The sequence below is a fragment of the Rhinolophus hipposideros genome, assembly GCF_964194185.1.
Source record: "Rhinolophus hipposideros genome assembly, chromosome: 14".
NCBI lineage: Eukaryota > Metazoa > Chordata > Mammalia > Chiroptera > Rhinolophidae > Rhinolophus > Rhinolophus hipposideros.
Genome location: NC_138060.1, coordinates 10,362,129 through 10,389,069, shown reverse-complemented (window position 1 = coordinate 10,389,069; position 26,941 = coordinate 10,362,129). Strand labels below are relative to the sequence as shown.

The 26,941-nt window shown below is 39.9% G+C and overlaps 2 protein-coding genes across 2 annotated transcripts in view; one reads left to right on the top strand and one right to left on the bottom strand.

Moving 5' to 3' along the window:
• The window catches only part of LOC308507234 (cadherin-related family member 3-like), an 87,897-nt gene extending 77,258 nt beyond the window's left edge, over window positions 1-10,639 (bottom strand). The window contains exon 1 of the mRNA XM_081071938.1: window positions 10,523-10,639. Coding sequence (XP_080928064.1) covers window positions 10,523-10,568 — 46 coding nt within the window. The 5' untranslated portion in view covers window positions 10,569-10,639. The remainder of the gene's footprint in view (window positions 1-10,522) is intronic.
• Window positions 10,640-19,618: 8,979 nt separating this feature from the next.
• Window positions 19,619-26,890, top strand: LOC308507669 (uncharacterized protein C3orf49; the record flags this gene model as incomplete). Its single annotated transcript, XM_081072927.1, is given in 8 exon segments — window positions 19,619-19,901; window positions 19,904-19,952; window positions 19,954-19,994; window positions 23,003-23,127; window positions 25,997-26,110; window positions 26,557-26,643; window positions 26,645-26,671; window positions 26,675-26,890. Coding segments are annotated over 8 exon segments (807 nt in total), but the record flags the coding sequence as incomplete, so codon positions are not given.
• Between the last annotated feature and the right edge of the window lie 51 nt (window positions 26,891-26,941).

The window sequence follows — 26,941 nt, the reverse complement described above, 5'->3', positions numbered from 1 at the left end:
ACCAATGTACAGGAAGGCAAGAGAACCATGGAGAACTGTCTCCCAGGCAGGGCTGCTCTTTTTTTTCTTTTTTTTGCCCCCAAAAAAATCTTGTTCAGAAATGTGTAGCCACTGCTCAGTCAGTGTCTAGCCCCCCTTCCATCCATCTTCACCTCTCCATGCAGAAGGCGACTTCCTGAGAGCATGTACAGCTTTGCCTGGGTGGCAGCTTAGCCTGCACACAGGGTCAGCTGGAGTGCCAGAGAGCGCACACACGTCCCTAGAAGCAGTCCTCAACCAACGACCAGCAGTGACCTGGTGGATAAACATCTCAACCTTCACACATCCTTCAGTGTGGGGAACTCGGGAACTCAGGGTGTGTGTGTGTGTGTGTGTGTGTGTGTGTGTGTGTGTGTGTGTGTGCCTACATTGGATCCCTGAGGCCCCAGTAGGATGCAGCTCACGTGCTTGATAACACACCCCTTCTTGGCTGCCTTCCACTCATTATCTCATTTTCTTATCCCCCTGCTGGTGTTTCCTGGGATCATCTCCCAAATAAGTTACTTGTACTTGAACCCTTCTTCGGTTCTAATTCCAGGAGCATTCAAACTAAGATGATATGATATAACCATTTTTTGCAATGTACAACAGAAAAGTTTGGAGAGGTCTCTGGTCCTGCTGGATCTGACCCCTGCTCATTCCTCTGGCCTCATCTTTATATTCTCCCTTCTTCACACTCTCCGTTCCAATTATCCTGACCTTCTTTCCACATCTCTGGACAATTATACGAATTTTTTCTAAAATACTTTTTGCATTCCCAAATTCTACCCATCCTTCAGTTGCCTGTTAGATATCACTTCTTTCAGAAAGCCTGAATTCCCGGGTTGGATTAGATACTCCTTCTCAGTGTTTCCATGTCACCCCATTATGACATTTGACATTGTATTATATAATTGACTTTTATTGTGTGACTCCCCAGGGAACCACAAACTCTAATGGCAAGGAATGTGTTTATTTTGAACACTAAATACCAGCACCTGATACATATTTGTTGAATGAATGATAAATAATATACATGACCATGTATAAACACTCTTACACATGAAATTTTTCATTAAATCTTGCAACAAGTCTGGGGTGAGGGGTACTATTATTATCACTTCCATGTTGCACAGAAGAAGGTATAGAAAGACCAAATGGCCTTAAATCACACAGCTAACAAATGATAGAGTCAGGATTTGAACCCCAAACATGCTGAATCCAAGTCGCATATTCTTAAATGATAGAGATGAATTCATGATTCAGAGTGAAGTTCTTCGGGATAAAAACTGGGAAAAGCAAGTCCTCAGAATTTCAAATTTTGAGAATGCTCTTACCAAACTGTTAGAAATTGTTCTGGAGAGAAAAGAGGGAGGTCACATCAGAAATGGACTTTTGAATCAAGCAGGCCTTGACTTAGATCCTACTTCTGCCTCTTACTGGCCACATGGCCACTTGGGCAAACAATCCATCTTCTCTGAAGCTAGAAGTCAACTGGTGCTTGATAAGAAACCTCTTTGGTGAACTAGGTTGAAAAGCACATCACTGCATTTAAGAGATAAGAAATTTAGATGATTGGCCATTATCTTAATAAAGATTTGTCTTCACTCTCATGGGAGATGCAGGATTTCTTTTTACATCAGTTCATTCTAAGTTTTAGTAGACACAATTCATGAAATGTGGGTAAGAATGGTTCCCTAAGTGGCATTATTCCATACAACTTCTGTCTAGCCCTGCAGTGTCAGTAAATTACCCAATGCTCAAAATCATAATGCATTCAGAGATAAAAGTCATTATATACCCTCCTGGGCTGGCCTCCTCTGACTCTGTTTTTCTCTTTTTTTGTTGTTCTCTGTTCCCTCTGGAATTTGAGCTGGGCCTTTATGGTGCAGATTTTAGCTATGGCAGACTAAAACCAGACTCCCAAAAAATTCTTGTAAAAAGCAAAGATTAAGATAGTGCCCTCAATTCACGTCCTGTTGCCTCTGCGTTTTCAAGTGAAAACTCTGTTCGAATTTAGCTGGCCAAGCAATTATTGAGTGCTAAGGTAAGCCTGGTATTGTTGTACAATCGTTTTTTTGCAATGTACAAAACACAGAATATTGCAATGGTCATTCACAGTAAGAGGTGCCAAAAAAAATGTGTACACTTTTTCAGAGATGTTATCTATGGATTATTTTTCAAAGTTGAATTGAATTATGGAAGCAATGATGTTCACTCAAAAGATGGTGTTAATCAATTGAATGCCATTGTCACCATGCAACAGGCAGGACAGTCAAAGAAAACGGCGAGAGAACAGTTGTCGTTTGTACTTCCACCGAGGTGGGAGAGCTGACGATGAGAATTTGCCAGGACACTGGATAGGATGAAGAGGGGCGATTGAGTTTCCCCAACATTCTCCTGACTTAACACCCCTTGACTTCTACCTGTGGGGGACCTTAAAGGGTGTGGTGTACCATAGAAAACAGGCTACACTGGTGGTACTTTGGGAGGAAACTAAAATGGTATGTGCAGCGATACAAGTGGACACTTCAGTCAACGTTGCTCAAGCAGTAGTTGGTCGTAATCAGAAGTGACTGGACGCTGATGGTAACCACTTTGAGCACCTCTTGTAATTGCAGAAGTCAAACGTGACTTGTATTCATCTTTTGTTATCAGTATATATTCAGTATTACAGTTTTTTCCTTTCTTAAAATGTGTGTACATTTTTTGGCACCCTCTGTAATTATGCTCTTATACAATAATGAATAAGGGCCTTACATGTTTTTCTTCTCTCACCTCCAGATATTCCCAGCTTAGTAGGAGGTGTGATGTATCCAGGAAGAGGAATGAAGCAGACACTGTCAGTGCCCCACCCATATCCCTTCGGCTTTTATCACTTCGATGCACAGACCCAACTAACATCTATCAACACGTAACACCTCTTTGCCTGATGGTGTCCTCTCGCACTGAAGTGCCGGAGAATCAATGCTTCTTTCTTCCCACCCCCATCCAAAGATCTTTCTTAACTGAGTTTTTTCATGAATCTGTTTCTAAAGATGGTTTCCACCCTCTCTCCAGTTATAAGTATTTTCATCATCCTGTTTTCTGAATCAACAAATTCTCTTCTACTTCCAAATGTGTGCTTTATGTCACAATACAGCCCTTCTGTTTAGAAAATAATCTGAAAATTTCTAATGATTAAATTTGTAAATGGAAATTTTTAATTTCTATAAATTGATTTCCCTCTGGAACAGCACTTCAAAGTCTTAGGAATTTGTCTCCATAGCTGAAATTTGCATTCTATGAGGCTCGTGTGTGTATATTGAGGTGGGAGTTTGTAGTTATTTAGCAAAGTATGATGTTTTGTGGTTGTGATAGAATAATGACCCCACTCCAAAGATATTCACTTCCTAATCCCTATAACCTCTATGTTACGTTACTTAGAGAAAGGGGCCTTGCAAATGTGATTAAGTTAGGGATCCTGAGATGGGGAGATTATCCTAAATTCTCTGGATGGACCCAATGTAATCACAGGTGTCCTTAAAAGTGGAAGAGGGAGGCAGAAGAAGAGAGTCAGAAAAAGATGTAAACAATGGTCAGAAAGATGCAAATGTTCTGGCTTTTAACATGGAGGAAGGGAATGATGAGCCAAAGAATGTGGGTGGCCTCCAGATGCAGGAAAAGGCAAGGAAGTGGGCTGATAGGCCAATAGTTTAATTTTAGCCCAAGGAGACCTATGTCAGACTTCTAACTGTAGGACTGAAGGTCACACATTTATGTTGTCTTCAGTCACCACCAAGTTTGTGGTAATTTGTTATAGCAGCAAAAGAAAACTAGTACAAGTGTTACTTAGATTTGTAAGAAAATATCAATAAGCATCTTTTTTACATGACTGAGCTACCAATAGTGGAGATGACAATGTACTAAAACTGAAATCAGGTAATATCACTCTTTCTCAAAACCCTTTAGCAGCTTTTCATCTCATACAGAGTGAAAGCCTAGTTCATATGCTGGACTTCAGGCTCCACCCGATCAAGTCCCCCTTTATCTATCTGGCCTCATTCTACCACTCTTGCCCTCACTTCCTCTGCTCCAGCCACACAAGCCTGTCTGTTCCTTCAACATATCAAGCAGGTCTCACCTCGGGATCCTTGCCCTTACAATTTTCCCAAAATGCCCAAATCATTTTCCCTGGATATCGACATTTCTCATTGATACACTTTCTTTAGGACTCTGATATAATATCATACTACATATTGCTGCCACAATTCAATTCAACTTTGAAAAGTAATACATAGATAACATCTCTTAAAATGTGTACTTTTTTTGGCAACACCAGTATTTTTATGTGCTGAGAAATTTGGGAATACTTAGTTTTCCACTAATGGTGCATTCTGAAAAACAGCTAAATACCTGAACATATAATAATCTCTAGGAAAGAACAATAGTTTCAGAGTACACCCATCCACCAAACTGTTATTTAAATAAGTAGAGTTGACATTTTACTATGCGTTTTCTGTCAGAATAGTTCCGTAATAAACTCCCTCCTTTCTGAAATTAAATCAAGTCAAAATAAAAAGGTTCAAAATTATTGTAGACCCATAGAATAATGGAGATTGGGAGGCTACACCTTTGTACCCAAGGACAAGAAGATATCTGAAAAAAATGAGTTGAACTCCATTAATGGAGATAGGAAAATAATTTCTAGTAACTGTGTACAGGGCATCAGGGAGTAGTGGGGACTGTGGTGAAACTGAAAGCTTGTTCCCACCTAACAGGGGAAGCCACTATTTGCCCATATGGAAGTGTGGGCTGAGTTGCTGGATCTTCTTATTTTTTGTGAGGATCCTAAAATGGAAATGTTTTTGTGAAATAGCCTTATATTCAAAACATCTTGTAGACCAGATGCATCTGAGAGTCTTTAGTTTGTGACACCAGGTTTAAGATAAAAGTCTTCAGGGGAGATCAAAGATGGTGGAGTAGATAAACACTGTGCCTTCTTCCTTCTGTGAACACATTAAAATTACAACTAAATTACAGAAAAATAAACCTGGAGAACCATCTGAAGTCTAGCTGATCAGAAGTTTTATGACTAAGGATATAAAGAAGCCATGTCGAGACTGGTAGGAGGGGCAGAGATGCAAAATGGGCTGGCCCCACACTTGTGGTGGTTGAGAACTGGGAGGGATATCTCGGCCATGAAGACTTCCCCAGGAAAGCACAAGACCAGGCTCGCCAGCTCACAGTATTGGTGCTGGAAAGAGGAGTCTCCACAGCATCTGACTACGAAAAACAATGGGGATTCTGACCATCCAGGTGGGATGAAAAAGCTGCGGGAAACCCAGAGGTCCTTTTAAAGGGCCCTCACACAAACTCACAGGCACTCACCTTGGGCACTGGAGGACATACAATAACTTGGGGGTTGTTGAAGGCATATGGGGGACCGACTGAAGTGTGTAGCTTCAAGGTGAAGGCTGGAGGACAGCCACCATTTTCTTTGTGTGGTCCTGCTCCCAGGCAGCCAGCAGGCAGCCACCATCTTTCTTGTGTTGAGCCCTCCTCTTCACGGACAAATCTGAATCTGATTGTTCTGGTGAGCTCCATTGCTTTGCTGTGTTGACTCACTGAGACCTCTCCTCATCCAATTCACCCAACGTCAGAGGCACTTTCTCAGCCAGCAGCCAGCCCCACCCATGTTGTACTCTTTCGTGAAAAACTATCAGAATCTGCAGGACCCAGGTGGACAGCAGCTGGCCTCAGTGTGCTCTGAGACTTTTGCTGGGTAGCTAGCACCAAAGCAGAGTCTACATTAACCTGTTGACCACAACTCTTCCCACCCTAATGATTCCCTGAGACCCTGCCTCACCCAACTTGTGTACCGCACAAGGCTTTACCAGTGACTGAAAGTTAGGGGAGCTGGCAGGTGGCAGCAGGCCTCGCTGTGGCCTGGCTTTTTGCAGAGCTACCCCAGACCCAGTACTGGTGGCAGACATCCTCAGTTCATAGCATGGCCTCTCCCATGAACCTTCAGGGTTAGCACAGGCAGCAAACAACAACAGATCAATTTGTAGCACCTACCAGGTAGCCCCCAACCAGTCACAAGTAGTGGGTTACCTGGGTCTGCACTGAAGCCCCTCCCAAGAGGCCCCAGAATCAACATACTTGGAGGTTGGCATCAGACCACAGCAGAGCACCACCCGGTTAGCCCCACAAGCAGCAGATCCAAAAGGGAGTCTCAAGAGGATCCAGGGCCAACTGTGGTGAATCCCACTCACTGGGGTAAGCCCCCTTCCACACACACACAGCAGCCTGTAAGCTGTGGATATGGTCAAACCCCACAGCCAAGTAGACTGATGGTTAATCCTACCCAATGATATTCCAATAGCAATAAAGTCTCGACTATAACAGGAGGACACACACAACCCACACAAGGGACACTCCTGGAATACCTGGAGCAGGTGACCAGGGAGGCTGTGCCAGGTTCCCACAGGGCTACATAAAGGCACCAGCCAAGACTGGGCGACAGCAGATCTACCTCATACATAGAAACAAACAGGGAGGTAGCAAAAATGAGGAGACAAAAAATATGTCCCAAATGAAAGAACAGGAGAAAACTCCAGAAAAATAACTAAACAAAATGGAGGCAAGCAACCTATCAGAGATAGAGTTCAAAACAATGGTTATAACGATGCTCAAGGAAGTTAGTGACAACTTCAACAAGGATAGAAAATGTAAAAAAGGACATAGAAACCACACACACATACAAAAAAAAAAAAGCAGTCTAAAGTGAGGAATACAATAACTGAAATGAAGAATGTACTAGAAGGAATCACTAGCAGACTAGATGAAGCAGAGAATCAATTCAGTGATTTGGAAGACAAGGCAGCAGAAAACACCCAATCAGAACAGCAAAAAAAAAAAAAAAAAAAAAAAAAAAAATCCAAAAAAAAAAAAAATGAGGCTAGTTTATGAGACCTCTTAGACAACATCAAGCATACCAACATTCACATCATATGGGTACCAGAAGAAGAAGAGAGACAGCAAGGGGCTGAGAACCTATTTGAAGAAATAATGACTGAAAACTTTCCTAACTTAGTGAAGGAAACAGACATACAAGTTCAGGAAGCACAGAGTCTCAAACAAGATGAACCCAAACAAGCCCACACCAAGTTTCATTATAATTAGAATGGCAAAGATTAAAGAAAAGGACAGAATTCTAAAAGCAGCAAGAGAAAGGCAACTATAATAATAAATTATAAGGGAGCTCCCATAAGACCATCAGCTGATTTCCCAACAGAAACTTTGCAGGCCAGAAAGGATTGGCACAAAATATTCAATGTGATGAAAAGCAAGGACCTACAACCAAGACTATTTTACCCAGCAAAGCTATTGTTTAGAATTGAAGGACAGATAAAGAACTTCCCAGACAAGAAAAAGCTAGAGTTCATCATCACCAAACCAATATTACAAGGAATGTTAGAGGGACTTCTTTAAAATGGAAAAGAAAAATCAAAATTATGAATAATAAAATGGCAATATCTACATATCTATCAACAATTGCTTTCAATTAAATGGATTAAATGCTCCAATCAAAAGACATAGGAGTGCTGAATGGACAAGAAAACAAAACCCCTACAAATGCTGCCTACAAGGGAATCACTTCAGATTGAAAGACACACACATGGAAAGTAAAGAGATGGAAAAATATGTTTCATGAAAATGAAAAGAAAAAATAAAGGCTGGAGTAGCAGTACTTATACCAGAAAAAATACACTTGTAAACAAAGACTATAACAAGAGATAATGAAGGACCCTGTAATCCCACTTCTGGGTATTTATCTGAAGAAACCCAATGCTACTTCGAGGGGACGTGTGGATCCATATGTTCATTGCAGCATTGTTTACAGTGGCCAAGATGTGAAGGCAGCCCCAGCATTTGTCGACGGAAGAATGGATAAAGAGGAGGTGGTACATATATACAATGGAATATTGCTCAGCCATGGAAGGAAATGGGTTCTTGCCATCTGTGGTGGGATGGATGGACCTGGAGGGTATTGTGTTGAGTGGAGTGTGTCAGACAGATAAAGACAGATGTAATGTGATTTCACTTATAAGTGGAATCTAAAGAACAAAATAAACAAAACAGAAACATCCTCATAGATACAGAGAATATGTTGATGGTTGCCAAATGGAAGTGGGGTTGGGAGTGAGTGCAAAGGTGAAGAGATTAAGTACAATTTGGTTGTTACAAAGTCGTTGGGGGATGTAGGGTATAGCATAAGGGATATAGTCGATAATATTGTAATAACTATGTATGGTGTTAGATGAGTATTAGATTTGTTGAGGTAATAGTTGGGTGGGGGTTGTGGGGCAGGGTAAAAAATGTGAATGATTAAGAAGCACAAACTTGTTGTTACAAAATAGTCATGGGAATATAAAGTAAAGCACAGGGAATATAGTCAATATTATGGTAAAACTATGTATAGTGCCAGGTGAGTACTAGTCAGAGGGGATCACTTACTAAATTATACAAATGTCTAACCACTATGCTGTACACCTGAAATTAATATGAAATAATATTGAATGTCAACTGTAATTGAAAATTTTAAAAGGGGGGAAAGGTGAAAAGGAATAAGAGGTCCAAACATCCAGGTATAAAACAAATAAATCATGGGGATGTGATTGAGGTACAGCATAAGGAATATATAGCCAATAATATTGTGATAGTGTGGTGTGGTGCCAAATGGTTGCTGGACTCATCGTGATGGTCACTTCTTTAGGTATCTAAATATTGAATAACTATGGTGTACACCTGAAAGTAATATAATATTGTATGTTAACTATATATATATATTTTTTTAGTCTTGGAATTGCAGAACATGTTGGTTGCTATTCTGTCATTTTCTTTTTCTTTTTTTATTAAATTTATTGGGGTGACAATTATTAGTAAATTTACATAAATTTCAGGTGTACAATTCTGTATTACATCATCTATAAATCCCACTGTGTGTTCACCACCCATGGAAGGAGAACTGACTCTGGGTGGTTAACTATATTTTAATAAAAATCTTTTTAAAAAGATAAAAATCTTCACCCAAACGCACAAAAAAAGAAAAAATAGAATGAACTAAATTGAAATAAAATCTTCCTTAGATTTCATTATATCCTTACTTTACTAAACGTTTCACCCACTTAGTTGATGTGATCAATTCATCTGTTATTTAAGTTTCAAGGAGACAGAGGCACATACAAAACTGGAGCAATGGATTCAAGTAGAGTATTTCATATCTTAAGAAAAATCCCATGTACAGAATTTCTAGAATACAGAATAACCCTATCCAATATGTAATTTTAAACTTTCTACTAACCACATTTTTAAAAGGTTTTTTAAAAAGGTGACATTCTATTTAACCCCATGCATTCAAAATACTGTCATTTCAACATGTAATCAACATTTTTAAATGTTAGTAAGATAGTTTACAATGTTTTATTCACATGAAGTCTTCCAAATCCAGTATGTATTTTACACTTACAAGATATCTCAATTCAGACCAGCCACATTCAAGTGGGTTATAACCATAGTAGGTAGTTGTGGCCATACTGGGCAGCACATTCATAGAAGTTTAGTACTGTTTCTGCAAATATTATCCCTTATTTTTATTGGAAATCTCAAATCTAATTATGCCTAACTACAAATTTGGAAATTAGAGAACTTTTTCAGTTTTAAGATACCCATCATTTATTCTTAGCGTATTAAACATATTTTACATGACTTTTTTTGTTGGCAATCATGACAGTTTGGCTTTTACCCAATTCTAGAATTGACTGATTCTAAAGCAAATGGTTAAATTCACCAATTCAGTTATTTTATGAAATCAATCCATGCAGTAAGGAAAAAAAATCATTTAAACCAATGTCTTGGTATTATGCATTCAAAATTTGGGTAATTCATTTTTAAATTCTTGGGTTTGATTTTTCACATGTTCATTTTTAAAAATCACACAATATAAAAAAGTTCAGAGTTTTAGGACATCCTGTCTCTACTCCACCGTACACAACATGGATTACCTTTTAACTGCACATCAAACACACAGATCGGCCTCCTTCTTTTAATGCCTCCAATGTCCATAGTATGTCTGCAGGACAATTTATTTAATCCTGTATTGATGGACATGCATGTTGCCTCTAGTTTTTGTTATTGCAAATAAACCTACACATATCCTTATGTTGTTATAAGAGTATTTCCATAAAATAGGTTCCCAGAGGTGGAACACTGGCTCTGAGACTGCAGATTTCAAATGCTGGTGGATATTGTTAAATTGCCCTCCAAAGAACTTGCACCAGTTTACCGTCAATTGCATCTGAGAGTACATTTTGATTGAAATGTAGACTTTCCAGTGTAGAACAACCCAGTGCATGGCAACTTCTAAGACCAACAGTGAGAAGTTACTAAAGAAAGTAACAGCAAACCAAGTGATTATTTCAAAGCTACATGATATGAGTCCAAAGTTAAAGATACCAACCTGGGGCAGCAACCAACACAAAAAGCAAGTGAGAAAAAGACATCATTTTCTTGAAATCCTCTTGCCTCTTCAGAGACACTTTACTTCACCACTTGCCTTCACTGACTTCTAGGGAGTGGCACCCTCTTGGTTTTCTCCAGGGAAATATTCTGTCTCTAGGTGCCCTGCATACACTTCCTCATGACACAATTCTTGCTAAGTGATCTGTAAAGTGACACCTTCTTCTCTCAAAAGGACAAAAGCTCCAAGAAAGAGATTTGCATGAGCAAGAAGAAAAGTCCCTAATTCATATCCTTCTACATGCAAAGGCCTCCCAAATCCTGGTAAATCTGGGGTGGCCAGAGGACATGGGGACCCTTCAGGAAATGGTCGGCTCTCTAGATTTGTTCATTTTCAAAAGGCTTCCATTTGTAAATGATTCCATGTCACCGAGGCACATTGTACCTTCCTGTTTCATGAGTTTATCACTCCCAGACTTGGAATAAGACCCAGAATCTGTTTACCAAGTTTACAGAAGGCGTACATGTTGCTAGCAGAGGTTAACGTGCAACCAGATAGAGTGAAGACTCAAAATCAATTTAATAATTGGCCAAAAGCCAGTAGAATGCAAGTTAATATATTTAAGTTAAAACTTGGGGCAGGGGGTGAATAGGCTTTGGGAGTACTGATGGGAAAGACCAAATGCTGAATATATGTACAAAGATCTTTGGGGTCAGAACATTTGTGATTCACAGGCTAAATATAACTTGCAGACCACATTTTCAAATGCACAAGACTTCTTAAAAATGTGAAGTGCAATAAGATTTGATTGGTCCAACACTCTACTGTTTACCGTCACCCCCACCCCTTCCTATTACATCCCACAGCTTCTCACATTTACCTGCCTGGCTCCTACAGGCATTCATGTTTGCAATCTATGACTTAGAGGTTTCAACCAATTGCTATCTCAATAGGAGTCAACTGTTGTTATGGTTACCTTAATAGGCTTATGCAATCTCAGAAATGTTCAATAGAAGGATAATGTTGAGAACAAGGGAGATTATGTTTTGACCAGACTTTGCCCTGCTCTGGCTTTTTGGCTTTTCAGAGGGACATTGACAAATGTGCAGGGAACGATTGCATGGGTACAACTTCAAGTCATATCCCACAAAGGACGGTTGAAAAGAAAAGAAGAACGGGGGACTCTTGAATTGGTGTTTTTTTCTCTAGCTCCATTACCTATGCTTAGTTAAACCACTATAATCTCACACTTGAAAGACTGCAAGACCAGTCTAGTATCTCCCTCTCTCTACTCACATCCCTCATACCCAGTTCATTTCAGTATTACACCTCTTAAATATTTCCCGAATGTGCACACTTTTGTCTCACTCAACTCCTAACCACCATCATTTGTAGCCTGGACTAATTGCCTACCTAATGACTTTTCAACAGTCATACTTTTTCCCTCCAATGCATTTTCCAAGCTGCACACAGCAATCTTTTAAAAACACAAGCACAATGTGGTCACCTATATTCCCACCGCATTTCTGCTGTCTAACACGACCTATTTCCCACTCACCTCAGAACCTTTGCTCTGGTAGTTTTCTGTCTTGTGAATACTCCTTCTCCAAGATCTTACCATCGTTTGCCTCCTTTTCAACATGAAATGTCTCGCCTCTATTGTCACCTCTTTAAGAGGTCTTTCTTGACTCACTTTGGCAGAAGCACCACTTCCACTTGCTTTCTACCATGTTTTTCTAGTTTTCTCATAGCATTGTTTATCAGTGCCTGAAATGCTTTTTCTATTTGTTAACATGTTTGGTATCTGTCTCCTCTATCAGAATGTAATTCCTGAGTGGGAATTGTAGTTGTTTTGTTCAAGGCTAAATCCCCATTGCACAGAATAATAAATATGTATTGACTAGCTCTGTAAAAACCCTTATCAAATTCATAGAGACAGAAATACAAAATGATGTTTTCCAGAGGCTAGGTGTGGGTCGGGGTGGGGTGGAGAAGAATGGGGAGTTATTGTTTAATGGGTACAGGATTTCAGTTTTGCAACACGAAAAAAGTTCAGGAGATGAATGAGGATGATGGTGGTGCAACAGTGTGAATATATTTAATGACACTGAGCTGTACATTTTAAATGGTCAAAATGGTAAATTTTAGATTATACATATCTTACTATAGTGAAAATTTTTAAATGACTTTTAAAAACCCTAATAACTCTCCATTGCTCTGAAGATCAAGACCCAGATCTTTAATTTGCTCTGTAGGATCCAGCAAGTCTGCTCTGCCTTTCTCTCCAGCTCACCACACCCATCCAACTCTTTGCTGCATCCACCGAGCTATCTTATACATTTTCTCAAGTATCAGACTTCTTCCACCACAGGGCTTTGGTATCTGCTGATTCATCTACGTGGGACAGACAAATCTTCACTCACTGACTTGTTTTTCCTCGTTCAGCTCTCAGGCCCAGTGACTCATCAGGCAGAACTGCCTGCCCTCGCTGCTCATCTAAAGTTGACCTTCACTGTCCTATCACCCATTTTATTTTCTTCATAGCACTCACCACTAGCTAATGTTAATTTATTTGTTTTTTATTTGTTGTCAGTCTCTTCCACGGCATTTTAAGCTACCTTGGTTCAGAGATACTGTGTGTGTTGTTCACTCCAGCACCCAGCTGTCTAGAGTAGCACCGGCAGCCATTGGGCATTGAAATAGTTGTCAGCTAACTAAATGAATAAAGCATCCCTGGGAGAGAGCAGTTACTATTCTTACTTTACAGATAAGAAAATGGAGGTCCAGAGAGATTTTATTACCTGCTGTGGGGACAGAGCCAGGAGTGCAGTTTCCAGGCTCTCGGCCTCACATAGAAAGGTGCTGGCTCAGGTAGTAAATGGCCATCAACTGTGATTGGATGGCCATCATCTGTGGCTAGTTGGCCGTCAGCTGTAACCAGTGAGCCATTGGCCACTAATATAACTGCCGTGGCTACGCTAGCAGAAAAATGAGGGCTAGCAAGAAGGTGGTGGCTGAGGTAGCAAGCAGTGCAGTGAGGGTTGCGAACAGTGTGGCTCCTGTTTCCTGTGTCTCCAATCCAGCCGCCAGCGAGAATATAGTGGTATGACTCCCCTACCTATGGCTCCGTGGGTGTTCCTTTTCTGCCTCACCATGTCCTGCGTTCTTGTGTGGGGAGCGGGAGCGAGAGACCCTGCAGGCAGCCTCGCATGACAAATGGCAGAGCTAGCAGGGTCTCCCGCACGCACGACACCTGCCCAGGGACCCATAGCTTGTAAGGGGCAGAGCTGGAACTTTAAAACAGATTTGGCTTAAATCAGTGTCTGTTGGTACCCTAGCTCTTGCCTCCGCTCTTCTCTTGTATTCCGTTTTCACGAGCTCCATCATGCTTCAGGGCTCCTTGAAGAACCCGCACACCTGTCACAGAAGCCAAAGCAGCAAACGTTGCACACACACACATACACCAGATATACACAGACACAAATAAAAATCAGCTCTCTTTTCCCAATATAGATTAACTTCATTCATCCAGATATTTGACAAAATACAACAGAATTAGATAGTTATTCCAAGAATCGAGTGAAAATAAATGGGCCATGGTTAAAGAAAATGCTCATTCATTCATTCATTCATTCATTCATTTATCTAAGCACCTACGTATCATTCATTGTACTCGGGGGATTCCACTGGCTGAGGAAAAAACAGAGCAGGTAGAAGTATACACCCATCTGGCTAAGCTCATCAGGTATGCCGTATATCAATGCTACTCAAAGGACCACCGGCACCCACTCTCCTCCGGCTGAAGTGCTATTAGTATCCCTACTTTACAGCTGAGAAAACAAGCACTGATAGGTTAAGTGAATTGATGAAGGCCACTTAGCTGAGCCGGAATAAGAACTCAGGTGTAATTCCCAAACCCACTCTCTTAACCCTTCAATGTTATACATTTCACTTTTGACCATTTTAAAGCTCTTTTCCCCGGTACTGGAACATACAAGTCCCTTGCATCTCAAAGTGTGGCCTGTGAACCAGCATCATCAGCATCTTCTGGGAGCTTGTAAGAAATGCAAATTATTGGATTCCACCCCAAACCTACCCTACTGAAATCCTCATTTTAATAAGAACCCCAGGTAGTTCGTGTCCACCTGAAAGTTTGAGAAACATTCTCCAGGTTACTGATGAGTACAAACACTGAAAACAGAGTAATCCTTGTATCTCCCAACAATTTTCTCGAGTTTTTCCTTCTTAGCTTCCAGTTATTTGGGACTGAAAAAGTCAAAACGCCAATGAGAGTGTGGGGAATAAATCCTAGTGTCTGCTGCCACCTTGTGGTAGGAAGTTTCAACCCAGACAAAATTTGCTCTTCACAAAATAAATATGGAAACGTTGGAAGGGTTGGGTGGACCACGTCCTCAAGTTTTTCAGCCACATGCTTTGAGAGACCACTATAAAATTCCAAGACGTAATAAAATAGCCCTTGGGGTGTACTTTGAGAAGGCCAACTAATAACTGGCCTTTTCATGTGTGTCCCCAGGACAGAGAGAGTATATCATCAGCTCTCTGTGGGAGATTTAACAAAAACAGGGATCATTGATTGGCATTGCTCTTGGTCCTTTCCTTTTTGGAATTCAGCATGCACAGCTGAATGCGATAATCCATTGGTGAGAGATTATTTTATTACCAACCTGAATGGCGATGGTGAGATAATCAGGTCACCTTTCCTGCATCTGCCTTTGCCCAGGAATCTACAACACGTTTTCCACAAAGTGATAGGGAATTTCCCACCGCCCCGCAAAATGTGTCATGGGCAACCTCTGTGAAGCGGGAAACAGAGCCAGTCCTACAAATGATGTCTCTAACACCTGGAAGGGAATAAAAAAGAGATTCCAAAATTTTCCTACAGACTTTCTTCCAAACAGCCCAGAAGTTAAAAGTGCTTCAGTCACTGGATATTTTTGTTTCGAAGTTTGTGAGCTCGAGAACCAAAGAAATTCAAAACAACTACTACAGGTGAAGTTGACAGCAATGGATCGCCCTCAACTATACCGATATCTACCAGAGTCGGTTAAGGTTGCTGATGGAAGAGTTGGCGAGTACCAAACATTTCAGCAACCCCGAAGGAAAAATGGCTCATTCAAAAGGAAGGGGATTGAAAGGTAGGTGACTGGGACACGTTTTCTTTTCCATTGAGTAAGATTCTTTAGACTTTTGCATTAAACAACATTCATCGTGATATTAGAAAAGGTAAGCATCTCTTTTTAAACACTGCACTAAGAAATGAAGGCTCTGTATGGATCAGAGGGAGAAGGCACTACATTTATACGTTGGATCAGGAAGCTTAGTGCCACAATGCAAGCCTCGTTTTGTGGTCAGAAAAGTCTTCATTGTAATGGGGAAAACCTTTTCCTTCCACCTGAATTTGCGTTTTAATGTGGCATCTGACACCAAAACAAGCTCTGACATTTTGAGACTAATTTCAGTCTCAAAATTTTAAACATTACACATCCCAGGTAGATACTGTTATTTTGGAAATTCAGTAGTCCCTTCTTCAAATTGAGTCCATGATCAATGCTTTTTGTTCCTTTCCCAGCAATTTGGGTTGCTGACATAGGTACTAATTGTATTTCATGTACCTATGTACATGCTCTTTAATGTAACCTTAAAACTGTATCATACTTGATATTTCTTGCTAATAGCAAAACCATCAACACAGGCATGAAATACTCCAAACATAATGTATTTTAATTTGGAAAGTCTGTGAGATGATTTGTTTTCCAATTTCTTTTGGCTTCTTTCTTACCAGATTCATTAGCAGTAGCTCACACATGTAGAAATGAGGTGTTTTTACAAGGCCTGAAGTATCAAAGCCCAAACTTTGGAACTTCCATGGACAAAATGAAATTTTGCAGAGATTTCTACTTTCAATAAGAAAGGGAGGTTAAGGGGTGTAGCAATACAACCAAATAAATTCACTACCAACCAAGAAATTTAAAACCTTAAGAAAGGAAGTGTTCTTTTCATAACAGAAATTGCAGTAGTTCTATTTCTAGGCCCTGAAGCCAAATAACCTTTGTTAATTGTTATAATTGGGAATAGGGAGGGGGCAATGGGAGTGGGAGACAGCCTAGAGATTCAGAGACTGTTTAGAGCTCGGATTTTTACCTGAGGCGTTGTATGGGTGGCTTTGGGGTCCTGAACCTCCTAACTTGTATTTCCATTGTTGTGTGTGTGTGTGTGTGTGTGTGTGTATTTGTGGTAGTAGAAATTAACGATTTTATTAAAAGATTCTCAGAGGGGTCTATGGGAGATTAATCCTAACCTGTTAAGTGACCTTTGAGTGTATTAGAAAATGACACTTCTTCCTCAGGACACTCTACGGCCATCTGCTAGAAAGTTATTACAGTAACTATATACAACTATAATGACAATGTGATTGGCACCCCTAAAAGCTGTGTGTGTTCAACTGGCAGCACTCTGTTCTTCGTCCCAAAGGGGTGGCTACTAGTGCAGGAGGTCTGCCTTCTTCTGACCTCTGTCTTGTGCTGCCTCCTCGCCTTTTACATTTTTCCCACAAGGATCTGATCCAGATAATAATAAAAGTTGTCATTTATTGAATGATTTATTAGGTTCCAAGCACATAAGTTATTTCCTTTTGTTTGCACATTTTTGAGAGTGGTATATCTATTTGCAAATAAGGAAACTGAAGCTAGAGGTAAAATAACATCACACAGCTAGGAAATATGGTGCTGGGTTGAACCAAAACCATTTAACTCCAGTGCCTGGACTCTTACTGAACTACTTCCCATGTATAGTTACAGAGAAGCCGAATGATTTAGGTCTAGTTCAGAATGGTGTTTTCCTGGAGGAAAATACGTGCTACTGGTGGTATTTGAAATATTCTAATTAGGTAGTATATGAAGAACATTTTTAATGGTTATGAATCTATTTACATCCATATTAGAAATATCCATTACATGTATTATACATATAACATAATATAAAACCTGGGATTTCACCCAAAGAAATGATGATTTATGGTCACACAAAAACCTGCTCACAAATATTTAAAACAGCTTTATATATAATGGCCCAAATTGGAAACAACCCAAGTGTCTTCCAATGAATGAATGGTTAGACAAAGTGTGGTACATCCACACCATGGAATATTACTCAGCAATGAAAAGGAACAAATTATTGATTTACACGACAATGTGGATGAATCTTCAGAAAATGATGCTGAGTAAAAAAAGTAAACCCCAAAAGGTTATATACTGTGTGATTCTATTTACATAACATTCTTGAAAGGACATAAATTATATACATGGAGGACAGCTGAGTGGTACCCCGGGATTAAGGAAAATGTGAGGTGAGTGAGAAGTGGGTGTGGCTGTAAAACACAAAGGATCATGGGTGTGACTGACATATTCTTCACCTAGTCAATATCCTGGTTGTGATAACATATTATAGTTTTGTAAGAGGTTACCACTGGGGGAAACTGGGTAAAAAGTACACAGAGAATCTCTCTGTATAATTTTTTACTACTGCATGGGAAACTACAATTACCTTGAAATAAAAAGTTTAATTTTTTTAAGTCCCTGGGATTTTATGGATATTATTGCTTTGGATGAGACTAACAAAAAAATGATTAATTGAAGGACATTATTAGGTAAACAATGATATCACAAAATGGATAACATTTCCTCTAGCACAGAGGATAACAGCACAGACCTTGGAACCAGATTGTCTGGTATAAGTTATTTAATCTTTCCAAGCTTTAATTTCCTCATTTATAAATTGGAGATGACAGTACAAAGGTTAAATTATATACATGAGAAGAGCAGAGTATTTAGCACATAGAAAGCTACTAAGAAATTTTATCTATTTTTTTTAAATTAAAGTTTATTGGGGTGACAATTGTTAGTAAAGTTACATAGATTTCAGGTGTACAATTCTGTATTACATCATCTATAAATCCCATTGTGTGTTCACCACCCAGAGTCAGTTCTCCTTTCATCACCATATATTTGATCCTCTTTACCCTCATCTATCATTCCCCTCTCCCCTTGGTAACCACTAAATTATTGTCTGTGTCTGAGTTTTGTTTCTTCATTTGTATTTCTTGTTCTTTTCTTGTTTTCAGTTTTATATACCACGTATCAGTGAAATCATATGGTTCTCTACTTTTTCTGTCTTATTTTGCTTAGCATTATAATCTCAAGATCTATCCGTATTGTCACAAATGGCACTATTTCATCTTTTCTTATGGCAGAATAGTATTCCATTGTGTATATATACCACAACTTCTTTATCTAATCAGCTATCAAAGGACACTTTGGTTGACTCCATGTCTTGGCCACTATAAATAAAGCTGCAGTATGTTTTTCTAGTTTTATTACTAAAATATACCAAAATGATAAAGATAATACTTGGAATTTTGGAACTATGTGTTTAGTTATTTTCTCTAAATAAATGCTTTATATAAATGCAGCATTTATGGGACCTTGGAGACTTTTCTTTTTTATAAAAAAAATTATTTTTTTTTATACTTTTTATTAATTTTAAATTTTTTTAAAGGAGGGTACAGCTCACAGTGGCACATGTAGGGATAGAATCAGCAACGTTGGTGTTATCAGCACCACGCTCCAACCAACTGAGCTAACCGGACACCCGACTATTTCTTTATTGACTACCCAATGAGACTCTCATTTCTCATCACGATAGCCCTAGAACCACCAAAAACAGCAAAAAGTATCTCAAACCATCATTGAAATAAGATTGCCAATTTGCCAGTATAAGGTAATATATTCTAACAGTCACAGCCTGGGATTGAACTCTGCATTCTATGTTTGGTCAACTATTTAACCTCTCTATGTCTCAGTTTACTCATTAGTAAAATGAAGATAATAATATAATCTGCCTGATAGAAGGATTAAATGAGATAATGGCCAGAATGTACATACTCCAGTTTACAGAACATTACAGAACACCAGTAGTTGCTTTGGCTTTATTTTTGTGATTTGTTTCTTTGTCTTCAATTTCCTTTTTTTGCAATTGTATAATTTGTTCACACTTGCCTTTGAATTTTAATTATTTCCATTATTCATTTTTAACTTGTCAATTTCCTTAATACAAATTATTTTCATTTTGTTTAGATGGCATAAAGCTGTGTCTACCGACTTAGTAAAACAAAATGTATTGGTCTCCAAAGAGGAATCACCTAGTGACAGCGACATGGAATTTCATGAAAGCCAGCAAAGTCAGAAAAAAAATTTGATGAAGAAAGTGAAGACTGTTTGGGGGAGGATGTTGTCAGACACGCACGGAAGCCGGCCAGCATGTACAGTGGAGAGGGCTGCACTAACCAGACGGAAACCCACCTTTCTAACACACAGAGCCTTCTTCCTAGAATTGTCAAGGAGCTTCCATCACCCGTTATTTTCCACACAAAGAATAAGAAAGCTCTCCCAGAATGGTAATCAAATGCAATGTATATGGTTAAGTGTCAAGGCCAATAGGAGTAGTGAAATTAGGGTAGATTTTCTTGTTTCCCCAAAGATGGCATCTCCTGGGAGCTTTTATGAAATGCAGACTCTGGGGCCCCAATCTGCATTTTAGAAAGATCCTCAGGTAACTAGTATGAACATACATACATTTTTGAAACACTCTGAATTAGGTTGCCTTTGAGGTACCCCCCAGTCCAACTGATCGGTGGTTTAATCAGTTTAAAGCCCCTTTTAATTTAAATATAGGCACATATACATATATGTTAGAAAAATCAAAGTGAAGTGGGATTTTTTTTTGTTTTGTTTCTGGAGAACGTAGTGATGCAGCCTTTCAAGTGGCTACTCCCAACAGTGGAGGGTGTGGTGAGAATTCTATGAATACAATTTATGGTTGGTAAATTACAATGTTTTATTTTATTGTATCTACTTCCTATGTACTTTGTGGAAGAATCATCACTTGAAACTGTTAAGTCTTTTGCTGCAATATAGTAATGCTGTTTTGGGGGAATCCTATGAGTGATGATGAATACCACTAATATTTGCGTTCTCCTCTGTAGCTTTTTAAAATAGACCTTATATTTTAGAACAGGTTTAGGTCTATTGGAGAAATGGAGCAGAAAATACAGAGTTACTTCCCATATATCCCCTCTCCTTACCCCACCCTCACAATTGATGAGCCAATATTGATATTATTAACTAAAGCCCATAGCTTACCTGAGGATTCACTCTGCCCTGCAGCTCTATGGGTTTGAAAACCCCATCATGTCATGTCATGTATCCACCGTTACAATGTCATACAGGATCGCTTCACTGCCCTAAGTACCCTCCATAGACTTTAACGTTGTTTACAGCACAGCATCCAGAAACATATACAGCCCTTATGTATACGTAGGGCATCCCCACATAAGCTCACATTTCACACGGGGGCAAGGCTGCAGACCTGGTGGGTACTTTTTCCAGAAAAACGAAAACAAAGAACTGACGGCTTCCAGCTGACTAATTGCCATTTCATACAAACTCTTTTCGAAAAAGCAGTCAGTAATCCAAGCACCCAAGCATCTACCAGTTACCGGGTATGGATTGACCTATTTCTGTTGAAAATAACAAAGAGGACATGCTCCTATATTGACGGGGCTGGAGTTGGAAAGTCCAGCAGGAAACAGAGGACCAAATTCCTCCTCATCTGTGTGCATTGGCTTATTTTCATTTTAGTCGAAATAATAAATCGCTACACTAAGATTTCTTCAGAAAGCATGCCCATCCTTCAGGCTCCAACTCAAGTATTATGACCGTGTCTCAACTGTGGCCCAAACAATTGCTCTTCCCTGCTGACCCTCATAACACTTTTCAACAAATTTTTGCTAAATACTTAAATATGTCAGCCACTCTATGAGGGATAGAGTAGCAGATAGAACAGAGATGGTCCCTGCCCCCATGGAGGTCCAGCATAGAGGGACATCCCAATATTATACAATTACATCCGATACAAAGTAGAAGTATACCATGCTATGGAAACACACCAGGCCTGCTAACTTTAGGGGAGGGAACTCCAGAAAGGCCTCCCTGAGGAAGGGACAACTCAGTTGAGATCTGAAGAGTCTAGAGTCAATAAGGAAAGAATGGGGAGAACAGTGTTCCAGGAAGAGAGGAGAGCAGGTTCAAATCTCAGTATCAAGAGATTACGAGGCATAATTAAAAAATGAAAGTAATCCAGCCAGGATCAAAGTGGCAAGAGTGTTGAAAAATCTGTGAAGAATTTGTAACTTTTTCTAAGGGTGATAAGAAACCATTGAATGCTTGCAAGCTAGGGATTTATATAATTGTATTTGCATTTTTAGAAGATAGCTCAGGCTGCAGAGTACTGGATTGGAGCAGGACAGGAGCAGATGCAGGAGGAACAATAAACAGGCTCTTTCATTCATTCAGGCAAGGGATTATGTTAGCTTGGGCTGGTCATGGCAGTGGGAACGAGAGATAAAGGGAGAAGTATCCATAGGTAGAAGTTATGAGATTTGGGGAAGAGCTGGACAGAGGAGGGTGTGGGAGAAGGAAGAGTCCCTAGGCTGGGCACCTGCTTTGAAAGTGGAGTCCCCATTCACTGAGATTAGGAGCCAGGGCTCCCAGAGAAGCTCTTATCAAAACACCTCAGGCAGGACCAGATGATTTTAGGTGCTGCACGCAGTGCTGCAAGCAGTGTGGTAACACTGAAACCCAGAGCAAACTGCAGACACCTTTTTCCCAGCGCCACTGTTGATCCCTCTGACTACATCAGGGAAAAAAATCTCATTTCCTGCCTTTTAAAAAGATACAAAGTAACCTTAAGTTTAGTGCCTTCTGCAGGCAATGATGTGGTTTTATTTTTACCATATTAATTTTAACGCCTATTTATGATACTGGTTTTGGATTTATGGTAGTGTTTTGAAGGGTTTGTTTTTTTTTGTTTTTTTTTTAGAAAGTACTATGTTTATTGTATTAAGAATTGAATTGATAGAAGGAAAAATATTAGGGTCCAGAATTCACATGGCTCCTGGGATATGGGAAAAACGAAGACGCTGTGTGAATGCCTGAGCCCTGAGTCCCATTGCTGAAGAGTAGATTTAAACTTTGTTTCAAGCAAATATTCAAGGGATTGTCTTATACATCAGAGGGTTACTTTTTCTAATTCCACGGCAGTTAAAGGGAAAAGCAACAGCGGGCACAACTGAAGTCTCCAGGACAGAGAGGTAACCACCTGTCAAGACTGGTCGGTAACAACTGTGATCACAACCCCAAGGAAAAGCCAATGTGTGCAAGAGGAAGTGTAAGATACAGAAAAGCAAATACATTAAAAAAAAAAAAAAAGTAATGCCAAAGAAAAAAGCTATGGAGGCAGCATGGGATACTGTCTTTTCAGAATCCTTTCTAACAGGAAGAATATGTTTCTAACTGTGATCATTACAGTTACATTCCTTTTTTGCTCCCCTCCTCTCGCTCCAAGTGACTATACACGTTGATGTCGTAGAAGCAGAGACAGAGGAGATAACTCAAGGGAACACCCTGCTCTGGGCCAGGAGAACCACCAAGCGTTTATCTGTGACCTCGCTTCCCTCAGGACTGCAGAAGGTAAAATGCAGAAACAAACTCACCTCTGGACTTCGGTCTCCTCAGTGTGGGGAGATGCTATAGAAGCCGAGTGCTCTCCTACCACACGTCCCTCACGAGGAGGCCTGTACACATGCTGTTGTGTCTCCTCTCCCAGAAGGCAGGGCACAGAAAGCAGGCTTACCTGATCAGATTCCACCATTTCTGGGTTCAAACTGTTCAGCTCCTACTATAATCTGGGCAACAGTGGAGTTTGGAGCTTTCTGTTGACTTTTTCTAACTGTTCAAATACCAAGTTAGCATACTAGCATTTGGCCTATCATGCATGCTGTGTGGAGAGGAATTCACGAAACCAGCACTGCCCAACCAACTTCCTTCAAGGATGTGAGTGTACATTTGTCCTGTATAGTAGACATTACCCACGTGTGGCTTTCCAGACTTTAAAGTGTGGCCAGTGCAACTGAGGAACTGAATGCTTAATTTGATTTGATTTTAGTTGAAATTAAAATCTAAATAGCCACATGTATAGACAGTGTGACAGCACAGACCATCCTAGACAATCGAGGACACTCCAGTCCAAAGCTTGTTCTAATCTGTAGGTATGTAAATGTGAGCCTAAATTGCTCAGACTGTTTTTTAAATAGCCTGAACTATTATTATTATTTTAAATATAACCAGCACTTACTTAAAGCTGACTATGTTTTAGGCCCTGTTCTAAATATCAGCTAATCGTACACCCGAAACTAATATAATATTGAATGTCAACTGTAATTGAAAAAGATCTTCAATTATAATTGTAAAACAAGTGAAAATCAATGTATCAGATAATTCTTACAACACCCCTATAACGTAGATAGCAACACTCTCCTTACTTTAGGGATGGGAGACGTTAAGTAATTTGTTCAGGAAAGTGGCAGAGCCAGGCTTCAAACCCACAAAGACTTGGCTCTAGAGTCCTTACTCTTAATTCCTGTGCTAACTACCAATTGTACCATCCAATAGAGTAGCTGATAGCTACATGCAACTATTTACATTAATCAAAATTAAATGAAAAGTTCAGTTCTTTCAATGCACTAGCTACATTTCAAGTGCTCAGTAACCACAGGTGGCTGAACTGTTGTATTGGACAGCACGGAAAAACTATTTCCATTTTCACAGAGTCCCATTAAACAGCCCTGCCTCGTGCATCACTGTCAGAAGGCCCCGATATTAGTTTTGAATTTTGCCTCTTCCATGCTAAGTTCTTATTTATCGTATTCCTGTTATGTGCTGGGCAATTCCTAGGTCTGGGGCTACACAGGTGATCCAATGGGCACGGTCCTGTTTTGTGGAATCCATAGTTTAGGAGAGGAGACAGACATTAAACCAAGGGAGTGCAGAGTACTAGGGTAAGTAAGGGTCATCTTTTGGATTAGTGCTGCTGGGACAGTGGACGTCCATCTGGGGAAAAAGATAAAATCCGATCCCTATGTCATGCCATATATAAATCTTAATTCCTGTTGGGTTACAGATCTATATGGAAAAGGTAAGATCTGAAAACTTAAGGACAAGAAGAATATTTTCATGACTTCAGTATAAAGACTTCTTAGAACACAAACATCACTGACCATTAAGGAAAAGATGGATGTATTTGGCTATATTAAGAGTTTCTCTTCATCAAAAAATATGAAATCAAATGTTGTCACCTAGCTAGAGAAGGGTTTTGTTTAGCTCTTAGAATGTTCTCAAAAATATATTTGAATTACATGCCCACATTTTAAAAGTAGACTTATTTCAAATAAAAATCTGAATTTTCAGCTTGCTTTCAAAAAACGGAGGATGACATGGAAACGCTGGGCCCACCATTCCCACAATTCCTCATGGCAACAGAAGCTGCAGAGCCCGCCCCCTTTGCCTGAGGCACGTCCTCTCCAATTCACAGCAGCCCCAACTGGTTCTGTTTTACAAAATCTGCCTGGTCCTTCTAAGCATTGGACTTTCTGTTAGTAGTATCCAGCAAACACAGAAATAACTTAGTAATTCCTAAGTGTGGTAGATGCTTAGTAGGAGAAGTACTGAGTTTTATGATGGAGAAAGAGAGGAATCCAACTATAAAAGGAATGGGGAAGATTCTGCAAGTGACATTTGAGCCTGGGCAAGCTGCCAAGGAGAGAGGTGGTTCCGCAGGCTCATCTGTAAAGTCCCTCAGCAGGCAAAGGGTAGGACCCAGATGCTGTCCCATATCCTACTTTATGTAGGTCCCACAGTAGTCCTAATGCTAGCTGTTAAGCAGAAATAGAAGGAAGAATGCATCCAATAAGACCAGAAAGGGCATATTAGCCAGGAGCCATGAACTAGGAATGATTTCCAATAGCAACACTATTAGGACAGGTACTTGTAACCAGCACACCAGGGATGATCGGAAAAGTATCAGGCATGTGGTGAAAAGAACCCAGAGCTTTCTTTTTATGTTTGGAGCCATGTCTGCCAGGAAAATAAGGAAACCTACAGAAAAGGAAAAAAAAAAAAAGACCAAATTAACAAGTGGATGCGGCGATAATCAGCTTTCTGGGGCACTGGTCCCCCCACTCTCACTGTGCTCGGCAGCTGCAGACACAATTTCTTCTTCTTCAGTTTCCAAATGACCTGCTTTTTTCCTGACACTGTATATTCTTTCAGATCCAGACAATCTCATTTCTCTGCATCCCATCGATCTCTTCAAAGAGAGCTCTGGCACAAAGGAGAGATACATGGGGCATGGAGAATAAGATGAATACAGTCACCAACTCAGTCATGTGGCAAATGTTGTTTATAAGAGAGTATCCCAAGGGCGAGAATTCTTATTTAAACACTGTCACAGAAATCATGTCGGTAAGGCCTAATCTGATGTGTTTTTGCATTTTTACAATAGGTGCCATACTCCTCAAAGAAGAGACCACAGTTTCTAGCACGTAGTAAAAAGAAACATGGCATGGAAAGCATCCTCCAAAAGTCAGACTTGACAGGAGGGAAGCTTCAAATGCAGGTAATGGATGAAGGCTTTTACTTTTGTGTTTCAGAAGCACCGGAAAGCCAGGTTTAACTGAATGTAGTTTTGCTAGACAGCACGGGGGTGGGACAAAATTAATGATTACCGTTAAGAAATAATGTTCGTGGGGAGCGTTTTGAGAGTGTATACAGGATTGCTAAGGGCACCCAGGATGATGTTGTATGCCTAATAAATATAAAGTGGATTCAGTTCAAATGAAGGCATGCACGTAGGTGTCTTTTGAGAAGAAATGAGATTCTTTATCACTGGGTGGTAAATGTATGTTTTCAAGCTCTGTTTGCTATGACTTGAATTAGAATAATACTTTGGGACTTGCAAAATGTCCACCAATTCCTGAACCCATCTCTCAGGGAAAACAACCATCCCTTTGGTTTTGACAAGGCCTTCCAACACACAGCTTCCTTTCTTCGGATCTGTCATAGGTGGATGACCTCATCGAAACAGTGACTGATAAGTCCATGAAGTTACTGGCCCAAAGACACCCTGAGCTCCAACAGTGTGAGTTTCTAAGAAGATAAAATTCTTCAGTCGTCCAAGTAGTTCCAGAAGATTTCCAAGAGAACCATGAGGAAGTATAAATTGAAAAATGTGTGTTTTCCATGTACATGCTGCTGCCTCTGATTTTATTCCTGACTGCATAAAAGTTAACTTCATGGGGATTCTTATCTTTTGGTACATAATCCTGAATAAATCTCTCTAGTGAATAAATCTCTCTAGTGAATTAGTCATTGGGGGAGGGGCGCATTTTTTAGAGTATTCTTCCCATAGTCCTTTAAAAATGCTTTTTCAAAAATTGATTTTTGATTC